Raw genomic sequence first — 21,592 nt, 5'->3', positions numbered from 1 at the left:
TGTTATTGAAGATCCAAACAGTCCCTGATTTTGTTGCCATCTACAAATTTGTATATGGCAAATTACAAATTATATGTATAACCAACTACAACAGAATATAAAATATGTGCTTGGCTGGGCTCAGTGGCTCCCGCCTGTAATCCCAACACTTTGGGAGGCTGAGGCAAGAGGATGGCTTGAGCCCAGGAGTTCGAGACCAGTCTGAGCAACATAATGAGATGCCCATCTCTACAAAAAATAACAAAAATTAGCTGAGCATGGTGGCACGCATGCCTGTGGTCCTGGCTACTCAGGAGGCTGAGGTGGAAGGATTGCTCAGCCCTGGGACGTAGAGGCTGCAGTGAACTGTCATCATGCCACTGCCCTGCAGCCTGGGCCACAGAACAAGACCTTTCAAAAAAAAAATGTGTTTTCAGTCAAATCCAGTAGAATAAGAAAATTCTGCATTGTGTGGACAGGCCACTAGCTCTGTCATCACAGCTCCACAGAGGCCTGTGCCTGGGCTTGTGCCTTGGGAATGCCTTATTGATGACAGATTTTAGGTTAAATATATAGTCATGCATTTTGCCCTTAGATATTTCAAGTAATAAATCCCTCCCACGGGAGTAAAAGACACACGCTCCATACTCCAAACCTCCCAGAAGGTTCATGTTTTGGGGTTTTGGCCTCAGTAGCTTCCCGTGGGAGCACTGCATGCCCATCCACGCACCTGCCAGCAGGCCGATGAGCAGCATCACCACCCATCCCGACCAGGCATCCAGCAGGCTCTTGATGAACTCCCATATGGACTCCTTGCTCTTGCTGGTGATCTAGAACAAAGCAGATACAAAGGTTGATCTAAATGTATTTTCTAATTCATGCTTTTTTCCTTGCAACTGTTTCCTCGGGAAACAGAGTAATTAAAAAAATAAAATGAATTTTATCAAGTAGCTAAATTCCCACTAATGTGATTCTTTCAGCTATGTGCTGCAATGCTAAGATGAGCTTTCTACTTTATAGAGCTATAAAGATGCCACAATAGTCTCCAAAGAATTTGAGCACACACACAAAGAATTCACTTAATTAAAAAACACGTACTAAATGTGATTTGATCTTCGATGATTTAAAAGCTGTGCTGAGGGGGACACTGGTTCAGTGTCTCCATTCTGAACATGAGTTACTATCTTCACTTACATTGCTAGGTTTCATTAAAAAGCCTCTTCAACAAAGACTTCATCTCCTCTTTTTGTTTTCAAGGTTAAATTTAGCAGCACAAACTTAGAATTAGCTGCCGTAGATCACATTTACCATATCAGATGGACACACCTATACACACCTCCTTGTGCTAACAGAATTGTATGCACCCCTGAGATCGTATTTCCCTCATAGCCTTTTAGAGCAGTGGTGGGCAAATGTTTCCTGGAAAGGACCAGAGAGTAAATATTTTGGGCTTTGCAGGCCAAATGGTCTCTGTTGCAACTTCTCGACCCTGCCACTGTAGCACAAAAGGAGCCATAAAAAATATGGAAATGGATAGGCATGGCTAAGTTCCAACAAAAGTTTATTTACAAAAAGGTACCAGCTGGCTTTGGCCCGTGGGCTGCAGTCGGCTGAGCCATGCTCTAGAGGGAAAGCTGCCTCAATCCCATGTTCTTGCGTGCTAGAGCCAAGAGGCTGCCACATCTTCATTACTTAACCTGACTCCCTTCACATTGCCCTCCTCTTTTCATGCCAGCCCTCATGCAGCAAGGGGACCTGGTCACACTGTCCATGTCACTGCTCACCCTCCTCTGAAGCAGCTCTCCCCTCACCACCAGCCCCCAGGCCGCTGGTTCCTCTCCTACCTGACCTCCCCATGGAGGATAACCTTGTGAGCAGCCCCCTGCACAACACGCTCTCCATTCACAGGGGATCGCTCTTAGTGGGGTCCCCTCTTGTTGCAGGCTCCCCACCTGCCTCCCCTGGACCTGGTAACACTGGGCACTGCCTTGGATCTTGACCTCCTCCTCCCTTCTCTTTCTGCACACCCAGGCCACCATGGCCGCTTCTAAAGCTTCAGCCTCCACTTGCAGGCAGGGACCTCATTCTCCCCCGGCCCTTCCCTCACCCTTGAACCACAGAGTTCTCGCCACCTGTGATCACCTGTCCCCTACGTAGCTCAAGCCAACGCATCTACACAGAACTCATTGGCCTCCCCACAGTTGGCCAGTCTCCCTTTGCTTCCTCTAGGCATCAAAGGCATCATCCCCGTCAGGCCACAACCTAGTGTTCCATAACCGCACTTCCAAGACCCCACTCCCCTCCTGACCCCAGCACCTCCACTGAATCCTGTTCGTGGCGCCTCGGAATGCCTCTTGACCCTGATTCCCTCTCTTCACCTGCACGTCACTGCCTTCGGTCTCCGGGACTCATTTCCAAGCTTCCTGCTTCTCCCTTTGCGGTGCATCTTTATTGTCTTCTGTGGCTTTCAGCACAAAATACAAACTCCTCTCCACCGCCAGCGTGGCCGTTCCCCATGTGGTCCTGCTGCCTCCATTTCCACACTCGCCCCTATCCCTTCCGTTGCAGGAATCCCCCACCAGACCCTCAGAGCTTCCTGAATTGCCCAAATACATCACATTCTTTCGCGCCTCTGTGACTTTAAAAAGGGGGCCATTCCCTCTGAAGAGCCAAGACTTCCAGAGATGCAAAAAAAGGAAAAGTTTTCAAAGGGGGTGGGGGGGGGGTCATTTCTGATGTTTAGAATCATTTCCCTTCCTCTGCCTGGCAAAATCTTAGTCATCCTTCAAGACCTAAATGAAATGTTACCCTTTCTGAAAAACCCTTCCCTAACCGAACCTAAAAGATCACACAGCACTTGACAGACGACCATTGTGGTCCATTTAAATATACACTGATTGCCAACTAGAAGCCAGGCACTGTTATATGTGCTTTCATATACACATAATCTCATTTCCTCTTCAGGCATAATCACCTCCATACTCATGGATGAGAAAACAGGGTCCAGAAATGGCACCTGCAAAGTTCCCTCCCTCTCCTCTACACCACATTCCCTCCATATGACACAGCGTCCTGCCCAAAGTGCCTGCTAGTACATGTATCTGCTTCTCCCACTGGCTCTTTTCTTCTTTAGACCCTAACCCAGCACATGACACGTATGTGGACCTAAGCCCCAGCTCAATAACTTTTGAATGAAAGCATTGCTTAGCCATTTGTAGTGTGTCCTTTTGTAATGTCACCTACCTTCCTGTGTCTGTCAGTGTCCCGTGACTTTTCCCTTAGCCAGTCGATGGTGTGGAAGTCCTCATACGTCCCCACGTCAGGGAATGGTTCATCGAGGAAATCCATCAGGTTTCCAGAGCCACTCATCGCTCCCGCATTGACCATGCTAATTACACCTGGGCAAGAAAACTGGTGGTTAAATATGTAAGTGGGACATGCCACAGACATGGCAGAAGAATAATCCACGTGTCCTATTTTCTTACATAAGAATTATTTCAGCATAGGCATCTCTGCTGTAATGAAATATATTCGCACTCAATTCTCATTATTCACAGAAGTTATGCTTTATAAAGTCACCTCAAATACTAAATTACTGAATACTGAACTACTGTTCCCAAGAGAATACAGAGTAAGGTTCCTGCAAACCTTTGGTCATTTTTTCATCAAACAATCAAAATGTACCTTGTTTATGTACTTCTGTTTAAAGATACTCTATTTAATAGATATTGTAGAGTCATGAACATTGACCTCACAGCCAGCAGCACTATCACTCATGCCTGAGAGAGGCTTCTCCATAAAACATGTTACAGCCCTCTTATGTTCAGGAACACTAGACAGTTTCCCATCACTGCACTACAGGGCCATTTTAAACAGCAAAATTACCAACAAGAAAAAGCACAAAACTGAAAAACATGGCACTAAATAGAACACGAAAAGCACCCTTGTTGACAGGAGGAGAGTGGAAGCAGGAAGGCAGAGCATCGCCCTCTCAGACCTCAGTGAGGAACAGGCTCTCCTGGCACTTCCTGTTGCTCTACACACACACATATCTATGAACAACCTCGAAAGCTCCACGAGCATTGATCCGGGGGCTACACATACATTTTAGCCAGTTCACAAATTTGCAAATATAGAATCTGCAAATGAGGATCAATTATATACATTCCTGAAAAACCTCACATTCTGCAAAAGCAAGGTGACCAAATGACAGGGCTAGAGGGGCAAATAGGGTTTAAATGAAAATAATGGCAATCAAAGCAATAATTGGTTCCCCTGGGAGACAAAGTGGACCACTCAGGCAGGCAGCCTGTGTGGCTGTCAACGTGGATATTCAGAATGTACCCCGACGGCACAGTGAAAATACTGGCAAGACTTTAATGAGCTGGTGGGAGCCCAGGCAATCTGCAGAGGGCAGGAGCCCTCTGCGTGAGTGGGGCCACCCTGGAGATGGGCAAGGGAGGTGGGGCAACCTGCTATGAGCCAAAAGCCATGAAAGGCTGGTGGCACACTGCCCTGGGCAAAGAGCTCTGGGACAGATGCTCATCTTTAATGTCTTAAAATGCAGTCAAAAGGGTTCCTGCTGCCAGAGCAGTGGCACAGTTGAATGTGTCTTCCTTTCCCGTCCAAGATAATAATTCCACTCCCATTATTCTAGCTCCTCTCATCTAGAAAACAATCACAAGCAAACCAACACCATCTCTCATATTCTCCCACCATCAGAGCCTGATCTGCAGATTGTACAGGAGCTCATTTTAGCTGTAGGAAAGGCTTTGCAGTGGGACCAAGGCTCACCACTAGTTAGCAGTAAAAAGAATACACTCTTACAGAGACAAGAGGTTGGATTATGCACTAAATAAAAATTACTTTGGCAAAGAGCATGGATATTTGAATTATAGGATAAGGACCATAAAAGTGCTGGAATAGATGGTTAAAAAGTTGAAGGGTAGTTATAAAAACATTTGAGTGCGGGCTTCTCTCATGTATTTATGTATGTGGAGGACTCAACCACAACCTGATGAAACTGCATTTTAATCAAACTGAAGAGTCACTACGGGCAAAGTAGGGTAATCACCTTACAAGCAATAAAGCGGTCACAGTGCTTGATTTATTGATCATAGGTGCAACGCGACTGCTTTAAAATTTTAAAAGTTTGAGGTTTGAGCCATGCCAAGTTGAAAACAATACCCGCTGATGAGTGCCCAGGGAAGGATCACATCGCATAAGTCAGTAGCAATCAATGACGTTAGGAAGAGAGTAAAATTAGAAAGCAAAGATTTCATTCTCATTTCTCCACGAACAAGATGAAAATAACCTCTTAATATATGTGGTAAAGAATATCCGTGATGGGAAAAGTGATGACAGACTGTTGACCCTCCAAGGGAGCCCCTGTCAGAAAAACCCAGTCAGCAGATAGAACTGCAGGGACTTGAACAGTCGATTATAAAGGAGTTTATACTACCTAAAATTCAACCACACTTCTTGTCAAACAACTACTTCAGGCAATAATGCTTGAAACAAAAAGTCACTGTAAAGAACAATCATATCTCTAAACTTCGATGGAACTTGCAGTGGTCCTGAGGAGAATAAACAGGCTCTGATCTGCAGAGCCTCAAAGGACTTCGCTGGGAACCCAGGAGGAGGTGGTGGTGTCTATTGTGAGGTTGGGGTTGAAAGATCATGTAGGGGCCAGGCACAGCGGCTCGCGCCTAGAATCCCAGCACTTTGGGAGGCCAAGGTGGGTGAATCACTTGAGGTCAGGAGTCCAAGACCAGCCTGGCCAACACGGTGAAATCCCGTCTCCACTAAAAATACAAAAATTAGCTGGGCGTGGTGGCCGGCACCTGTAGTCCCAGCTACTCAGGAGGCTGAGGCAGGAGAATCCCTTGAACCAGGGAGGTGCAGGTTGCAGTGAGCCAAGATCCCCATGTGGTCTCTTCAGCATGTGACTTTGGGTTGGCAGTATTTCTTACCCAGAGGCTCTGGGCCCCAAAGCAAGTGCGTTAAGAGAGAGAAGGCAGAAGCTGTACCACCTTGCGTGGCCCAGCCTCAGAAGTCAGTCTCTTTTGCCCCTTGCCCTTTGTTAAAGCAGTCACTAAGTCGCACCCAGGTTCAAGGGGAGAGGAAGTAGTCTCCACCTCTTGATGGGGAAATGGCAAAGTTCTAGAAGAGCATCCAGAAATCAGAAGTATTATTGTGGCTATTTTTTTTAAAACATACAACCAACCACCCAACTTACAAAACCTTGACAAACAGAGAGAAGTCTCGAGAAAAAAAAAAAGAGGATTATCCATCCTCATGCCCTAGATAACTTCTACAACCTGTTGGTATGTTTTCTCTGTAGATGTATCTTAAAACAAATTGGCCCTAAGACGTATTTGGATCTTCAATATTATACTTTGTCCTTCTATATTCTGATGTTTATCATAAGAGAGGCAGCATCGCACACATACTAGTTAAAACACAGACTCCAGAACAGCACTGTGTGGGTTCAGATCTCAGCTCTGTCACTTACTAGCCATGTGATCTTAAGCAAGTTGCTGGACCTTTCTTACTGTGCCTCAGTCTCCCCCATCTATGAAGTAGGTATTGCAGCAGTGCCTGCCTCAGGGTGCTGTGAAGAAGATGGAATGAGCTGACATTTGTAAAGCAATTTGTGCCTGGCATATGGTTAGCGCTTCATAAATCTTTGTTAAAATGAAAATCATGTTTCATGAAAACACCCCTTTTTTACCCCCTTGCATGTCGCCTTATTTCTGAAGTTGATCTGCTCACTCCTCTGCTGTCTGTAGCTGACAGAAGAGACCCGATGGACTCGTTGCTCAGGGAGATTGCGCTGGTCCAACTGAGCTTCTGCAGGACCTTCTGTAGGCTTCCACTTACCAAGAATCAGTGAGGCCATTAAAACATGAATCTATATGTGACAGTCAAAACATCTTTTCCTAAAAACTCCTCAAAGCATTTACTTTGAGGAGACTGTTTAGAGACTGCTTTCTTTCAAACCCGAAATAAAATACCTCTGTTCAAAGTGGTAAGACCACTAACCAAGAGACATGTACGACTCTCCAGTCTGGCTGTGTGACCACAGCTGACCCTCGCAGCACCCGCTCTCAAAAGCCAGGACCCTGGGATGCTCCCTCTCGTGCCCCTTCACCCCAGTACATGGCACAGGGAATCAAACAGCACCAGCCCCTTTCACCCTCACAGGGACAGGCAAACCTTTTGTCATTAATTAAAACTATTTGTCTCTGCTACAGATAATGTTTAGGCCTGGGACTTTACAGAAAGTTCAGCACTATCTTCACTGTCAGCTGTGATTATCTATCATTACAGAGTAGAAAAATCCTAAGAAATACACTCTTCGGTGTCAGTGAAATGAAAACTTTGAGATCCTCTTGGTGGTCATCTCACATCCTCAAAAGGGATCCTCTCAAGTTATCATAATATTTGTGACCATTATGGCCCTTAACACCTAGAAGTGGGGACCAAAAAGTTTGATTGAGAAGAGATCGAGAACTATATATAAAAAGCAACCTACAGGTAAGCAGTGAAGTCTTTTTGAATGTTTTTTGTTTGGTTGGTTGGTTTGATTTGGTTGTTGTTTGTTTTACTGCTCCATTTCTTTGGCTCGGAAACAATGAAGTCTTGGAGGAACCAGCAAGGAGCCAGCAGTCCATGCTCAGCTAAGGGAATGGGCCACAGTGGCTACTACAACGATTCCTGTTTTTCTCCAATCAGAGGAAAGGAAAACAGACATCAGGAAAATGGGGGTGAAGTCAGGCATAATCACAGGAAAAGTACAGGAAGCGAGTTATCTAGGCTCTTTCAGTTTATCCTGTTTTTCCTAGAACTGCAGTTTTAGTAAACAAAAGTAACAAAATTAACATGCCCATGTTAGCTACATTTTAGAAACTGCTCTGTGCTACTCAGCTGGCTTGGACCTAGGGGAAGGGTCTGGATTACCTGGGGGAAGTCAGCCTCTGCCCCATCTGTAACTTTCGAGATATCTGCACTTGGAGGAGCAGCAGGAAGAATGTACGAGCAGCAGAAGAAAGGTCTCACCTTGAGACCTTTTCCTTCGGATGTGTACAGATACACACAGGTCTGTAGCAGCAAACTCCTACAGCATTTTTAAAGAGGTAATTCACATACCATAAAATGTACTTTTGTAAAGTGTACAATTCAGTGGTTTTTAGCAAATTCACAAGGCTGTCCAGTTATCACCACGATCCAATTCCAGAACATTTTCGTCCCCCTAAAAGCAACCCCCTACCTATTAGCAGTTGCTTCCTTCTCCCAGCCTAGGCAGCCACTAATGTACTTTTCATCCTATGGGTTTGCCTATTCTGGACATTCCATGTAAGTAGAATCATGCAGTATTGGCCTTTTGCCTCTGGCTTCTTCCACCTAGCATAACGCTTTCAAGGTTCACCCAGGCTGTAGTGTGTATTGGTGCTTTACCCCTTTTTATTTATTGCTGAATAAGATTCTGTTCTGTGGCTGTATCACATTTCGTTTATCTGCTCGTCAGCTGACGGCCATTTGGGTTGTTTCTACTTTTGGGCTATTATGAATAAGGCTGTTAGGAACATCTGTGTACAAGTCTTTGCATGGACATGTGCTTTCATTTCTCTTGAGTATATGCCTAGGAATGGATTGCCGGGTCAGATGAGAACTCTATGTTTAACCTTCTGAGGAGCTGCCAGACTGAAATCACTTTTCTTGAGTAAGCTTTTTATTGAAGTAAACATCTATTCATAAAATGCAAAAATCACAAATGAACAGCTCCACATTTTCACAAAGGGAACTCACCCATGTATGCAGTACTCGGATCAAGGGATGAAATGTGACCAACCCTTAGCCACCCCTTCATGGCCCCCCTAGTCCCTGACCCACCACTAAGGGTAACCACTATCCCAACCTCACACTATAGATTACCGCTGCCTGCTTCCGAACTATAAAGAAATGAAATTTTGTTTCCATCTTCTTCCGTTCTACATTATGTTGTAAGATCTACCCATTTTGTTCAGTGTAACTATTTGTTCATTCTCGTTGCCCTGTAACAGGGACCACCAAACGTTTTCTGTTAAGGGCCAGAGAGTAAATATTTGAAGCTTTCTGGGCCACGTGGTCTCTGTCAGGACTACTCAATTCCACTGTTGTCATTGGAAAGCAGCCAGAGACCATACACACATCAATGCCTAGTGCTGTGTTTCAATAAAACTTTATTCACAGACACTGAAATATGTATTCCATATAATCTTCATGTGTCGCAAAATATTATTCTTTTGGCTTTTTCTCAACCATGTAAAAAAGCAAAAACCATTCTTAGCTCATAAGCCATACAAAAGCAGGCAGTGAACTGGAGCTGGCCCATAGGATCATGAACTTGGCCGACTCCTGTTCCACAGTATTTGACTGAGGAATCAACCCCAATGTAGTTATCCATTCTACTGCGGGTGACAATTGGGTGCTTTCCCATTTGGAGCCATTACACTTCGTGCTGCCATCAGTATTTACACTGTCCATAAAACGGTGTGGTTGAAGCCTTTCCACCTGTTCCCTCTGTCCTCTGCCCAGCAATGGCCAGGTGCCACAGAACCTGCCAATGTTTACGCCAGTATTCCCTTCCCAAATCAGACCACGTCGGATTATTTGCCAACTTGCTCTATTAGCTAGGCCCCAGAAGACTTGGACAGATGGAACAGAAAGTCATAAGTCAGACAAGCAAAGAAGGCCACCCCAGAGAGAAGTCCCGGCAGGGTCCCCTGCTAGCATGGGCAGGGTAGAAACTGCTACTAAAACCACCTCCGGCTCCCATGGGCCTCTCCTACAAGCTGTTCCTGCCACTTTCTCCTTCCTGTTTCCTCATAGTAACTTAACTGATAGTTGGGGGTTGCAAATCTTTCCCAGAAAGAGCCAGATGGGAAATCTTTACAGCTTTGCAGGACATATAGTCTGTGTTGCGATTACCGGACTGTGCCATTGTAGAGCAGAGCAGCCACAGACAATATGTAAACAAAGGGATGTGGCTGCCTGCCGATAACACTTTATTTACAAAAACAGGAACAGGCTGGATCTGGCCTGCAGGCTGTGCTTTGCAGGTCCCTGTTTTACACCATGGTTGTTTACTGGGCATCTGCTACCTGCCAGGCCACTGTCCGAGGCACCAGAGCTACAGCACATTTGCGGCCCTCACTTCTCAACAAAATCATTGTGATCCACAGGGATAGGTATATACAAAGACAAGTGGCCACAGTCACTCCCCTTAGGATTATTTAAGGGAAGGAATGAGTTTCCAGAAACGCAACAATGCAACTAAAGAATGTCAGAAGCAACATTTCAACCTTGAAGCTTTGGGAAAATAAAAATTAGTTCCTATTACACACACACGCGTGCACACACACACACACACACACGCAGAGAGAGAGAGAGAGAGAGAGAGAGAGAGAGAGAGAGAGGTTTCTGTAAGATCCTACAGTCAAAAAGGTTTCTCCAAGTAATTAGTGATCTGAATGCTTGAAGATTCCAGATGCCTTGGCTCATGAATAAAAATATGATCATATCGTAGTGCTAACAAAGTGTTAAATATCATCACAGTTACCTGTAGTGTTCACATGACACCATGAAATGCACAGGACACAATAGAAATTCTAGAACACACAGCCAAAGGAGAGGGCCCAAGAACATCAAATTCAGAGACAGGCCATGGTCAGATGGCATCTAAAAATAAACACCTCGAACGCTTCCTTTCTTACATATTTTCCAGGAGCCCCAATGACTCATCATAAGCAGCCTTTATGGAGTTTCCATTCTTCCAACCTTGTAGATTACGAGAGGTGCTGAACTCAGTGGCTGCTGGCTGCCAGCTCCTTGATGCTGGGGGCCCCAGTCTAAGAGGGGGTTTCACTGGAGCCCAAGACAACCGCTGGTTCAGCTCCTGCTGGTCCAACAAGCCTGTATGAGGAATGCACCCCTTTTCCCATCTCGTCCAACCTGTAACTCCTCCCTCATTGGAAAGAGAAGGCAGAACAACCCTCACCAGCCTACCAGGCCTCACCTGTCATCCTTCCCGCGGCCTTCAGGCCCTTAGCTGGAGCTCCTACCCAGGTCACCGCAACCTCCTAATTGCATAGCCCACGGCTCCAGCTCTGCCCAAGTAATGCCAGGGTAATTCCCTCTCTGACCCATGGCCGTTCCTCTGTCACCTTCAGTGGCTTCTCATCTACCCACCCTTTGACTCAAGCTCTTCCCAAAGTATGCTTGCAATGAACAAAGAATACAGAGCAAAAGAATCTGGATGCATCCGAATATCCTCTGTGTGATCCCATTTATGTCATATACAAAAACGGGCAGATATAAACTACAAACCTCAGGAATGCAGAATTCACTGGTAAATCGACAAAGAAAAGTAGAGATGTAAACACAATACAAGTCAGGAGAGTATTTTGAGGGGCAGGGAGGTGAGGGGACTGGGGAGGGGACCAAAGACGACAGCAGCAACAGTCTTTCCTGACCTTAGCAGAGACATGATGACATGGGTGTTCCTTTTACAATTTGTTCAGCTATATGGCAGTGTAGGACAGCCTGGAGGGGAGGAAAAACTCAAAGAAGTGACAAAAAGGTAGGACTGACAGTGGGGCACAGGGTGGGGGGAATTAGGGGGCAACTGGGCTCCGCAGATGGCCATGGGTGTCACCAGCTTGGCTGGGCTACAGTCTGTTTGCGTGTAAAAATGAGCTAACAAGACCACCCTACTAGGACGGTCCCCAGGACTGTTTATAAAATGCCGGCCTTGGAACAGGACCCACTCTTCATTGCCACACAACAGATATTTGCTAAATGAGCCTGTTATTGAGCAAAAGCTCAGCAGAGGGCTTGGCTCCCTAAAGGGTGCTAGAGTGGTCCAAATTAGCCATTTGTGCCTTCCCCAGAACTCTCCCAGTCCCCTTTAATTGCTAACAAAGCTGGCCACTGGCCTGGGGCAGGGGAGGAGGCACACAACCCAATCTGGCCAATGACAGTGCTCCAACCACCAGGCACAGTGAACGGCTATGGGGGTGAGCATGAGACCCATGCAGGGCCGCACAAATGGATGAGGAGGAGAAAGAAAGTCTCTCTTTCCAGAGGAGTGGCTGATTTGGGGCCACCAGCCCTAACAAGGGTCTACAGCAGGAGGGAATGAGGCCAGAGGCAGACACCAAAGTGTCCCCTTGAGACCATCTGCCCCACAGGACACTTGACAATGCCTGCAGACGTACTTGGTTGTCACCACTGGGGAGAAGGATTGCTATGGCATGAAATGGGTAGAGGCCAGAGATGCTGCCCAATGTCCTAAATGCAGGACGGCCCCCACAGGAAAGAATGATCTGGCCCCAAATGTCCACAGTGGCATGTTGTAAGAGCTGGAGAACAAACAAGCCAGAGACCCAGACAGACGCCTTCCAGTTCCTGAGCCCAGGCTCCCTACATTCCAGCAGATTCCCTGGGTTTCTTTCCCAGCTTATGTCACCTAGACCAGGGCTTCTCAAATGACAACGTACATGCACATCCCCTGGGCTTCTGGTTAAACTGCAGATGCTGATTCAGCAGGTCTGGGGCAGGGCTGAGGCTCAAGTTTCTCACAAGCTCCTGCCCCCGCAGAGGCACTTTGAATGGCGACGAGGTAACAAAGAAAGAAAAGAGACTGGGCTGACTTCAGAAATCAGGGAGCCAGGAGCAGAGGACAGAGAAAGAGCCACAGAGGGAGGGGATTAAGCAGTCATGTGCCTGGGAGGCTGAGGAAGGAGAATTCCAGAAGGGTACTGCCAGAGAGCCCCATGGTTCCCAGACCGCACAGCCAAACTACGTAGGAGCGTTTAGAAAGCCCAAGGAGGAGGCCCTGCCCAGAGTCATTAAACCGGGGTCCCTGGGGCAGCACCTAGGCATCAGCATTTTTAAAAGCTCCCCAGGTGCTGCCAATGTACGGCCTCAGGGGAGATCTGACTTCTACCTGGATGAGCCATGCATCCCTTAGGGTTTTATCAAACGGCAGATTCTGATCCTGGAAAGCTAGGATGGGGCCCAAGACTGCATCTGAGACTCCAAATTTCTAAGGCAATCCCAAGCATTGCCTGAGACCACCACACGAGGCTCTAGGAAGATTCGTTTCATCTGGCGGTTGGCAGGGTCTTGGAGATGTCTGAGAGGTGAGGGGAGGAGGGCAGTCTTGCAGTTAGTTGCCTTTGAAGAATGTCACCAGGCTGCAAGGCCGGCATTACTGTGATTATCATCAGATTGTGTCATTTCACTCCTTCTTGCTCCAGTTTCAAAGCTTCCCCACCAGCGCCTCCTATGGGGGTGGACAGGCCAGCTGGTCTCCTGCTCCTCGAATAACATAACATGCTTAAGAAATGCAATCCAACACAAATTAATAGCCATCTTCAAATTATACAACAGAGCACAGTTCTCTTAATTTACTCGTGTAAATGGAGGGAAAAACTGTTCTGGCATGAATGTTTGCGGCTATAGCAAACATTTGTTTATCTGCCTATTCACACTGCTCAGGACTAAAATATTAAAAGTGGAAGTTTAAAATACAGCAAATGTACCAGGATTTTCTGCCCCCACAATGATCTCACGCTCTCTCTCTGTCTCTCTCACACACACACGCATGCTCTCTCTCTTCTCTCTCTCTCTCTCTCTCTCTCACACACACACACACCCCTTCCCATCTCTCCTCCAATGGGCAGACACAGGAAGGAGGCATCTACCCTGTACCTCTGGCCCAGCAATGTCCTACACCAAGCATCCCTGCCACACCCCAAGGAGGTTAAAGGGAAGCTTTGACCTTGGTCTCTTCATTCACAGTTGTAATACTGCCACATGACCCCATGCACATCAACTACCCTGTACACATGGCTCTGTCATCCCCACCCAATTTCTAGAATAACTACTGTATCTGATGCTGCCAGCGCCCCATTCATATCACTGAAAACCTTCCCGTAAGCTCCAGATAATTTCCAACCATCTCGCTGAGTCTGAGGTCACTGTCACTGTTTTGAAACCCACAGAAGGTGTGGCTCTGCTCACATGGCCTGCTTGAAGTGCACTATTGGGAGTATTAATTAATTGATGACTCTGAAAAACTGAGTCTCAAGGGAAAAGGCTTGCAGGGCAAAGTCTGGAGGAAACCAGACATCTTCAAATGTCCCACTCCCTTGTCCCTTGAATGAGATTATTTCAAAGCATGTGCTTTGGACCTGTGCAGAAAACGTACTATAGCAGACCTGAGACTGCTCCTTAGAGACGCCTGTTTGCAATGGTGGCCCTTGGCTGGCATCCGGGAATTTGTATTTTGGGAGGGTTCCCACCATTCCCAGAGCTGATAAGAGTGGCCCACTGTGCCTAAATTCTTTGTCCAAATACTGTGATCTATATTGAATGCCTGCTTTCCCTCTGGGAGTCTGGAATTTTGATGTGTGCTAGGCAGAGGATGCCTATGTGACCAGCCCCTAACAAAAATCCCAGGTGCTGAGTCTCTAAGGGGCTTCCCTGGTGGACGTTTCACACATGTCTCAACCCATTATGGGCAAGAGTAGGCATGTTCTGTGTGACTCCACTGGGAAAGCTTTGCTCCAGACTTCTCCCCACAAGCCTTTTCCCTTTGTTGATTTTTCTCTGTATCTGCTCACTGTACGAAATCACAGCCATGCATATGACATATGTCAAGTTCTATGAGCCCTCCTAGGAAATCACCGGACCCAGAGGTGATCTTGGGGAACCATGACACAGCGAACACCATTTCCTAGAGTTTCCAAAGTGTGGAATGAAGCTCCAGTCGCCCATTGTGTGACATTAACAGCCCGGCCCTAATGGCTGCCTTCCATTCCTGGCCTCACTTCCCCACTCCCTTCCCAAATAAACTCGCACCAGAAACCTCCTTGCAGGTTTCACTTCTGCGAGGACCCAAACGAAGGCAGCATCACATGGCATTTTATATTTCTTCAGCCAGTGACACCTTTGCCTGCATAAACCCATGTGAGTGATTTTTACCCCTCCCACACGAATGGGCAAAACCTAGGGCTACGCAAAGAATTACCAGAAATGACATCAAAAGCACAGTCCATAAAAGAAAGAAAGTGGTAAGCTGTACTAGCTGGGCAAAGTAGAACTTTCATTTAAGAATTCAGAACCAGACGCGGTGGCTCACGCCTGTAACCCCAACACTTTGGGAGGCCGAGGTGGGTGGATCACCTGAGGTCAGGAGTTTGAGAACAGCCTGGCCAACATGGTAAAACCACATCACTACTAAAATGACAAAAATTAGCCAGGCATGGTGCTGAGCACCTGTAATCCCAGCTACTTCGGAGGCTGAGGCAGGAGAATTGCTTGAACACAGGAGGCGGAGGTTGCAGTGAGCTGAGATCATGCCACTGCACTCCAGCCTGGGGGACACAGCAAGACTCTGTCTCAAAACCAAAAAGAATTCCAGAAAATTCCGTGATACACTTTATTGATTGCTGACAATGATCAGTCGCCCAACAAAAGGGTCCAAGCTGTGCTGAGGTTTCTGGCAATTAGGGGACAACGTGGGCAGTAAAATGGCACGTCCCAAGCTTCCTGACAGAACCCTGGTGGCTTATCACGGTCTAAACCAGTGGTTCTTCAGCTTGAACGTGCATCAGCATTGCCAGGAGGTCGGGGGAAACTCAGATGGTCAAGCCCCATCCTCAATGTTTCAGATCCAGCAAGGCTTGGATGGAGCCGGGGAATCTGCATTTCTCACAAGCTCCCAAAGGAGGCTGCTGCAGCTGATCCAGGAACTGCACGTTGAGATCCACCAGCCTAGTATAGCCTTTTGTCCCCTTCCTATTCTCCTTTCTTATTCTCCACTCCTTCATGACCTGCATGCTTGTCATTGGTGTTTTAATCACTAAAATTTGTAATATTATTTATATTATTAATATTTTTAACATCAATCTTATTTAGAAACTGCATTTTGTTCAAATGATTAATTACAAACATGCTTCCTCCCATATTTGACTGTGAGCTCCTTGAGGGCAGAGGCCTGTGTTATTCATCTCTATTTACTATCTGGACCTGCATAAAAGGAAGTGTTTGCTGAACGCTGCTATTTTGAAATAGTGTCCACTAAGCCACAAAAAGCTTAGCCAGCCACACATACTACTTCTATTCTACAAGGAGTGTTATTACTACTATATCCATCAGTAGATATAAAACTCTATCAAGTAGTCAGCTATTGAATGCTTTGGACATCACTGCATAGGCATGCTCAAGAATCCACATAAGAGGCCGGGCGTGGTGGTTCACACTTATAATCCCAGCACTTTGCGAGGCCAAGGCAGGCAGATCACCTGAGGTCAGGAGTTCAAGACCAGCCTGGCCAACATGGTGAAATCCCGTCTCTACTAAAAATACTAAAATTAGCTGGGTGTGGTGGTATGCGCCTATAATTCCAGCTACTTGGGAGGCTGAGGCATGAGAATCGCTTGAATGGGGCAGAGGTGGAGGTTGCAGTGAACCGAGATAATATCACTGTACTCCAGCCTAGGTGACAGAGAGTGAGACTCTACCTCACAAAAAAAAAAAAAAAAAAAAAAAAAAAAAAAAAACACCGGGCACAGTAGCTCGCTCCTGTAATCCCAGCACTTTGGGAGGCCAAGGCAAGCAGATCACAAGGTCAGGAGATTGAGACCATCCTGGCTAACACAGTGAAACCCCATCTCTACTAAAAATACAAAAAGTTAGCCAGGAGTGGTGGCACACGCCTGTAGTCCCAGCTACTCGGGAGGCTGAGGCAAGAGAATGGCTTGAACCCAGAAGGCGGAGGTTGCAGTGAGCCAAATCACGCCACTGCACTCCAGCCTGGGAAACAGGGCAAGACTCCGTCTCAAAAAAAATAAAAAAATAAAAAAATCAAGACAAGAAAGATGTTTTATCTGTACATGTACACAGAACAAAAGGCTATGTAGGGCAGCCTGAAGTCACTGGCCATGTCAAATGTGAGTGATTTTGAAATGTGCACCATCACCCACCAGTTTTATAATATGTAGCAAAATGAAAAATCTTTTTAACAAACCTATTTTTTTTTTTTTGAGACGGAGTTTCGCTCTTGTTACCCAGTCTGGAGTGCAATGGCGCGATCTCGGCTCACCGCAACCTCCGCCTCCTGGGTTCAAGCAATTCTCCTGCCTCAGCCTCCTGAGTAGCTGGGATGACAGGCACGTGCCACCATGCCCAGCTAGTTTTTTGTATCTTTAATAGAGACGGGGTTTCACTATGTTGACCAGGATGGTCTCGATCTCTCGATCTTGTGATCCACCCGCCTCGGCCTCCCAAAGTGCTGGGATTACAGGCTTGAGCCACCATGCCCGGCACAAACATATTTTTTACAAAAGAAAAAATAATTTGTAACAATGCTTGTCTGAAGGGCATACCTTCCTTTCCTTACTTTTTTTAAAAAAAAAAAATCTCTGAATTCATCTTGTTTCTCTTGTTCCTTTTCACTCATGAAAAAAGTAGGGCTGACAAAAACAGGCGTCTTCCTGATATCCAGGCATTTAACACAGACTCCGTGGAGCTCAAGGGAGTGGACTCTGGACCTATAACAGAGGCTAAAAGCACCACAAGCTGAGGGTTCCTTAGCAGCTCAGCAAGACAAACCCTTCACTGTTTTTATCCAAGTGGAGGAGGAGAGAGCTTGAGAGGGAAACTGGCTTAAAAATCCCTTTAAAGTCTCTCAAGAAGTTTCTCTGAAATAAATGTGGATACACTGACCAGAACATTCAATATAGGAAATCTTGTTTACACAAAGATTTAAACTATGAGACTACATAATCCAATAGATAGAAGAAGCTGACAAACCCCAAGCACACACACACAAAAAGGAAGAAAACTACACCAAGGCATAGCATAATCAAATTGTTAAACCAGTGAAAAAGAGGATCTCTTAAAAGCAATGAGAGAAAAGAGGCACTTTACATACAGGGAAAGGTATTAGGCTATATAGGGCTATGAGGAAAGAGGTACCACTCCATCCCATAATAACAACGAAGCTCACAAGCCTAATGTCAAGTAAAAGAAAGACACAAAGGGATCCATCATTTCATCCCTATAAAGTCCCAAACAAGCAGAAGGAACTGGTGGTGTTATTCAGGATAGCAGTTACCCTTGGAAGGGGACATGAGAGTGGCTTCTAGGAGCTGGTCATTTTCCATTTCTAGATCTGGGCACTATTACCCAGGTGTGTTCATCTTGTGAAAATTCATCAAGCTGCACCGTTACCGTTTATGTATTTTTCTGCACGTGGATTTCAATTAAAGGTTGACCAAAGGCAATCCAAACAAGGTATCAGCTGGAATTAAATCTCACAGCTTCACTTTACAAAAGTGAGGTTTTGCATTGGCATGCTTGCAACACTTCTTTGAAGTGCCTGTGAAATACTTTCTCTTTTCAAACACCCATTGCATCCTTTCTTACAAAAATGACCTCCTACTGAAATAATTGAGGTCAGAAATCTGACAAAGCAAAGGCGCTGGAGTCGGCATTTCCCCTGTGCGGTGAGCAGAGGGCATGGGCTCCATGCTGCATTACAGGCTGGGGCATGTTTCCCTGGTGCTAGAGGCAAAGGGGGCTGCTGGCATTGAAAATGACATCCGGTCTTTGCAAATGCTGAGTGCTCAAAGTTAACGCCCAGACAGCCAAAGCCCATTAGCATTTGGGGAATATTTTACTGAAGTCTCAAGGCTATAAAGAGATACAGGGGGTTATTACATTTTCATGAAATACAGACCATTGCCCATTTACTAAAAATCTATATACCCAAATTCATCCTCAATATGCCCTAACTTATCAATAGACCTAAACTTTGCATGAAGCTCCTCTCCTCTCCAACCCAGGAATGAAAGAGAGAAAATACCATGAACAAACACGGAACAATCAGAGAAAAGTAGAGCTTCAGAAGGGGCAAAATGAAGACAGCCAAGGCCAGAGGCTGGGGAGCTGACCCAAGGAGAGGCCAGCACTGGGCCTCCCCTCCCAGAAAGTTTTGCACCCTTACCAGCCATCCGTTATCTGATGCTGCATCACTAATTACCATGTACACTGACCATTCACAGTTTCTATGCATCAGGAAGTGGGAGCGGTGTGGCTAGGTCTTTCTGGCTCAGTGTCTCTCAGGAGGTTGTGGTCAGAATGTCAGCCAGGGCTGCTGTCATCTGAAAGCAGGATGGGGGCTCCCTCATATAGCAACCAACTTGCTTGCTGGCATCCCCACAGGATGGCTTGAATGTCTCCATGACATGGCAGTTGGCTTTCTCCAGAGGGGGTGGTCCAAGGGAAGCAGGACAGTCTCTAATGTCCTAGCTTTGGAAGTCACACACTGTCACTTCCAAAGTATCCTATTGGTGACACAGGTCAGCCCTGAATGATTCCATATGGGAGGGGATCGTGCAGAGTAGGAACACTCAGAGGTAGGATGGTCGAGGCCCATCTTGGAGGCTGGCTCCCACACCAACGCTTTTCACTGCCTTATTCTACCTTGCCTGAAACCTCAGCAATTTCAAATTCACTTGAAATCATTTTGCGTCTTGCTTTTAAAATGTGGACACCTTTAGATGATGAGGTGGCCAGGACTCATTCCACCCCTTCCAGCTAACCCTCCGAACACCAGAGGGGAGAAGACAAGAAGGCGCTGACAGTGACAGGAGCCAGGTGGTAGCCTCCCAGTGAGGGGCGGAGGGCCACATGACCAAAGAGTTGTTTAAACAGGGAGAAGCTCAGAGCAAAAGGATACCCAGAAAGAAACTGTGCCTGTTTCAAAAATCTGCCTCGAGCCAGCAGAGACACTTCCTTTTTCTTCCTCCCACTTCCTCCTCAACCCCCAGCACTCTCCGTGTTCCTTCAACCACAGTCTGACTTCCATAGGACTGGGCAGCCAGTGTGTGACCATGGCAGGGTTCCTATGAACCCAGGGCCATGCAGCGGTTCATTCCACGTTGAAACTCACCCCACATGTTGGAAACAGGATGAGGCCAACCACATGTGGCCTTGGATGACACAATGGCCTCAGTGTTCTTATACCCCCATCCCAGGGGCAGGAGGGCTGGGCCATGAGGTGTCTGTGTGGCTGGTGCCAAGAGCCAAGGGTTTGGAATTTCCCCAGAGACTTCTTCCCATAACAGTAACAAGCCTTTGTATAGGGCTCGGTGTCCCTGGCTTCATTATAAGTACCTCCCCACATATGAAGTAATGCCTCCCTCAGGCCCAACATTGCAGCTAAGTTACAGATAAGCAAACTGCGCCACAGAGGTTAAGACTCACACACAGTGAGGGGGCAGCTGGATCCAGCTCAGGTCCCAGGGGCCTGTCTCCACGTCAGCAGGCAGGCCTCTGCTACCTCAGGACCCACGTACCTTCATGGAGAGGGCACTGGGGGCCACGTTTCTCCTAAACTGTGTGAGAAGAGCTTAATTAAAGGCCCCTGGGTTGCCCTCTGTGATCAGAGAAAAGGATTTTCTCCCAGTTCCGGACTCCAGGAGTCTGAGGCGAAGGTGTTGGCAGTGCGGGTCCCTTCTGGGGCTCTGGGGGAAGGATCCTTTCTTTCCAGGCTTCCGTCTTCACTTGCAGTTGTCTGTCACCTCCCTAACTCTGCTCACATGGTCTTCCCTCTGTATGTGTCTGTGCTGAAATGTCCTCTTCTTTTGAGGACATGGGTCATACTGGATTAGGGCCCACCCTGGTGACCTCATTTCACCCTCATGACCTCTGTAAAGCCCTATCTCCAAATAAGGTCACATCTGAAGTACGGTTAGAACTTCAGTCTAGGAATCTGGTGGGAACACAGTTCAAGCCATCACAGCTGCTGAAGACAGCACAGGTGGGAGATCCCTCGCTTCTGGGATCTCCACGGCCTAGCCTCTCCTTCACCATTTTCTCATAGGTTTTCGCCACCACAACCTATTTTCTGCTTACCCGAGGTTCACACCCCCTCACAGATAAAAAGAAAATGTCAGGAGCCACTCATGACTAGCAAGTTTGTAAAGGATGAATGCTGGAAAGCATCAACAGTGGCTTTCATGTGCTGCTCCTGGCATCCTTGGACGCCATGGTGAAGAGAGGCAGGCCACTCTCACCAACGTAAGGGCTGACATTTGAGCCAATTCCGTGTTTAGGGGAAGAGGGGAGGTGGTGCAAGGTGTGACTAAGCTAAGAGGAACAATCGCCCGGCTGTCATCGTGGCGGTTGGGCCTCCTATCTGCTAACCACAAAGGCCTTTTCACCCAACCAGCGCCTCCAAGGGCTACAGTGGAGGGTGAAAAATAACTTTCGCATTTAGCCAAATCAACCCAGAAGGGAAACAAATAGCTAAGAGGTAGGAAGACAGTCAGGCCGTCGGGAAGCCTTGTGAAACCACCGGACAAGGCCCAGGGGGGTGGCAGCCACAGAGAGGAGCCGCAGGCCCAGTACCCAGGGGCAGGAGCAGCCTCCCTCACAAGGAAACAGGGTGTCGGGGCAGCTCTCACATCAGCAAACTCCAGACCCATCCTGGGTGCCCCAACAGCCGCAGATGGGAAGAGGGGGACACCGTCCTCAAGGGGAGCACCCACCTGAT

General features: G+C 47.0%; 1 protein-coding gene across 1 annotated transcript in view; it reads right to left on the bottom strand.

The window, feature by feature from the left end:
* The window catches only part of CLCN4 (chloride voltage-gated channel 4), an 85,716-nt gene that overhangs the window by 55,062 nt on the left and 9,062 nt on the right, over positions 1-21,592 (bottom strand). The window contains exons 3-4 of the mRNA XM_003920295.4: positions 3,223-3,377; positions 710-809 (exon numbers count right to left, since the gene is read on the bottom strand). Coding sequence (XP_003920344.1) covers positions 710-809; positions 3,223-3,366 — 244 coding nt within the window. The 5' untranslated portion in view covers positions 3,367-3,377. The remainder of the gene's footprint in view (positions 1-709; positions 810-3,222; positions 3,378-21,592) is intronic.

This window comes from Saimiri boliviensis, chromosome X (assembly GCF_048565385.1).
Source record: "Saimiri boliviensis isolate mSaiBol1 chromosome X, mSaiBol1.pri, whole genome shotgun sequence".
Lineage (NCBI taxonomy): Eukaryota > Metazoa > Chordata > Mammalia > Primates > Cebidae > Saimiri > Saimiri boliviensis.
This window is presented reverse-complemented; position numbering and strand designations above follow the sequence as displayed.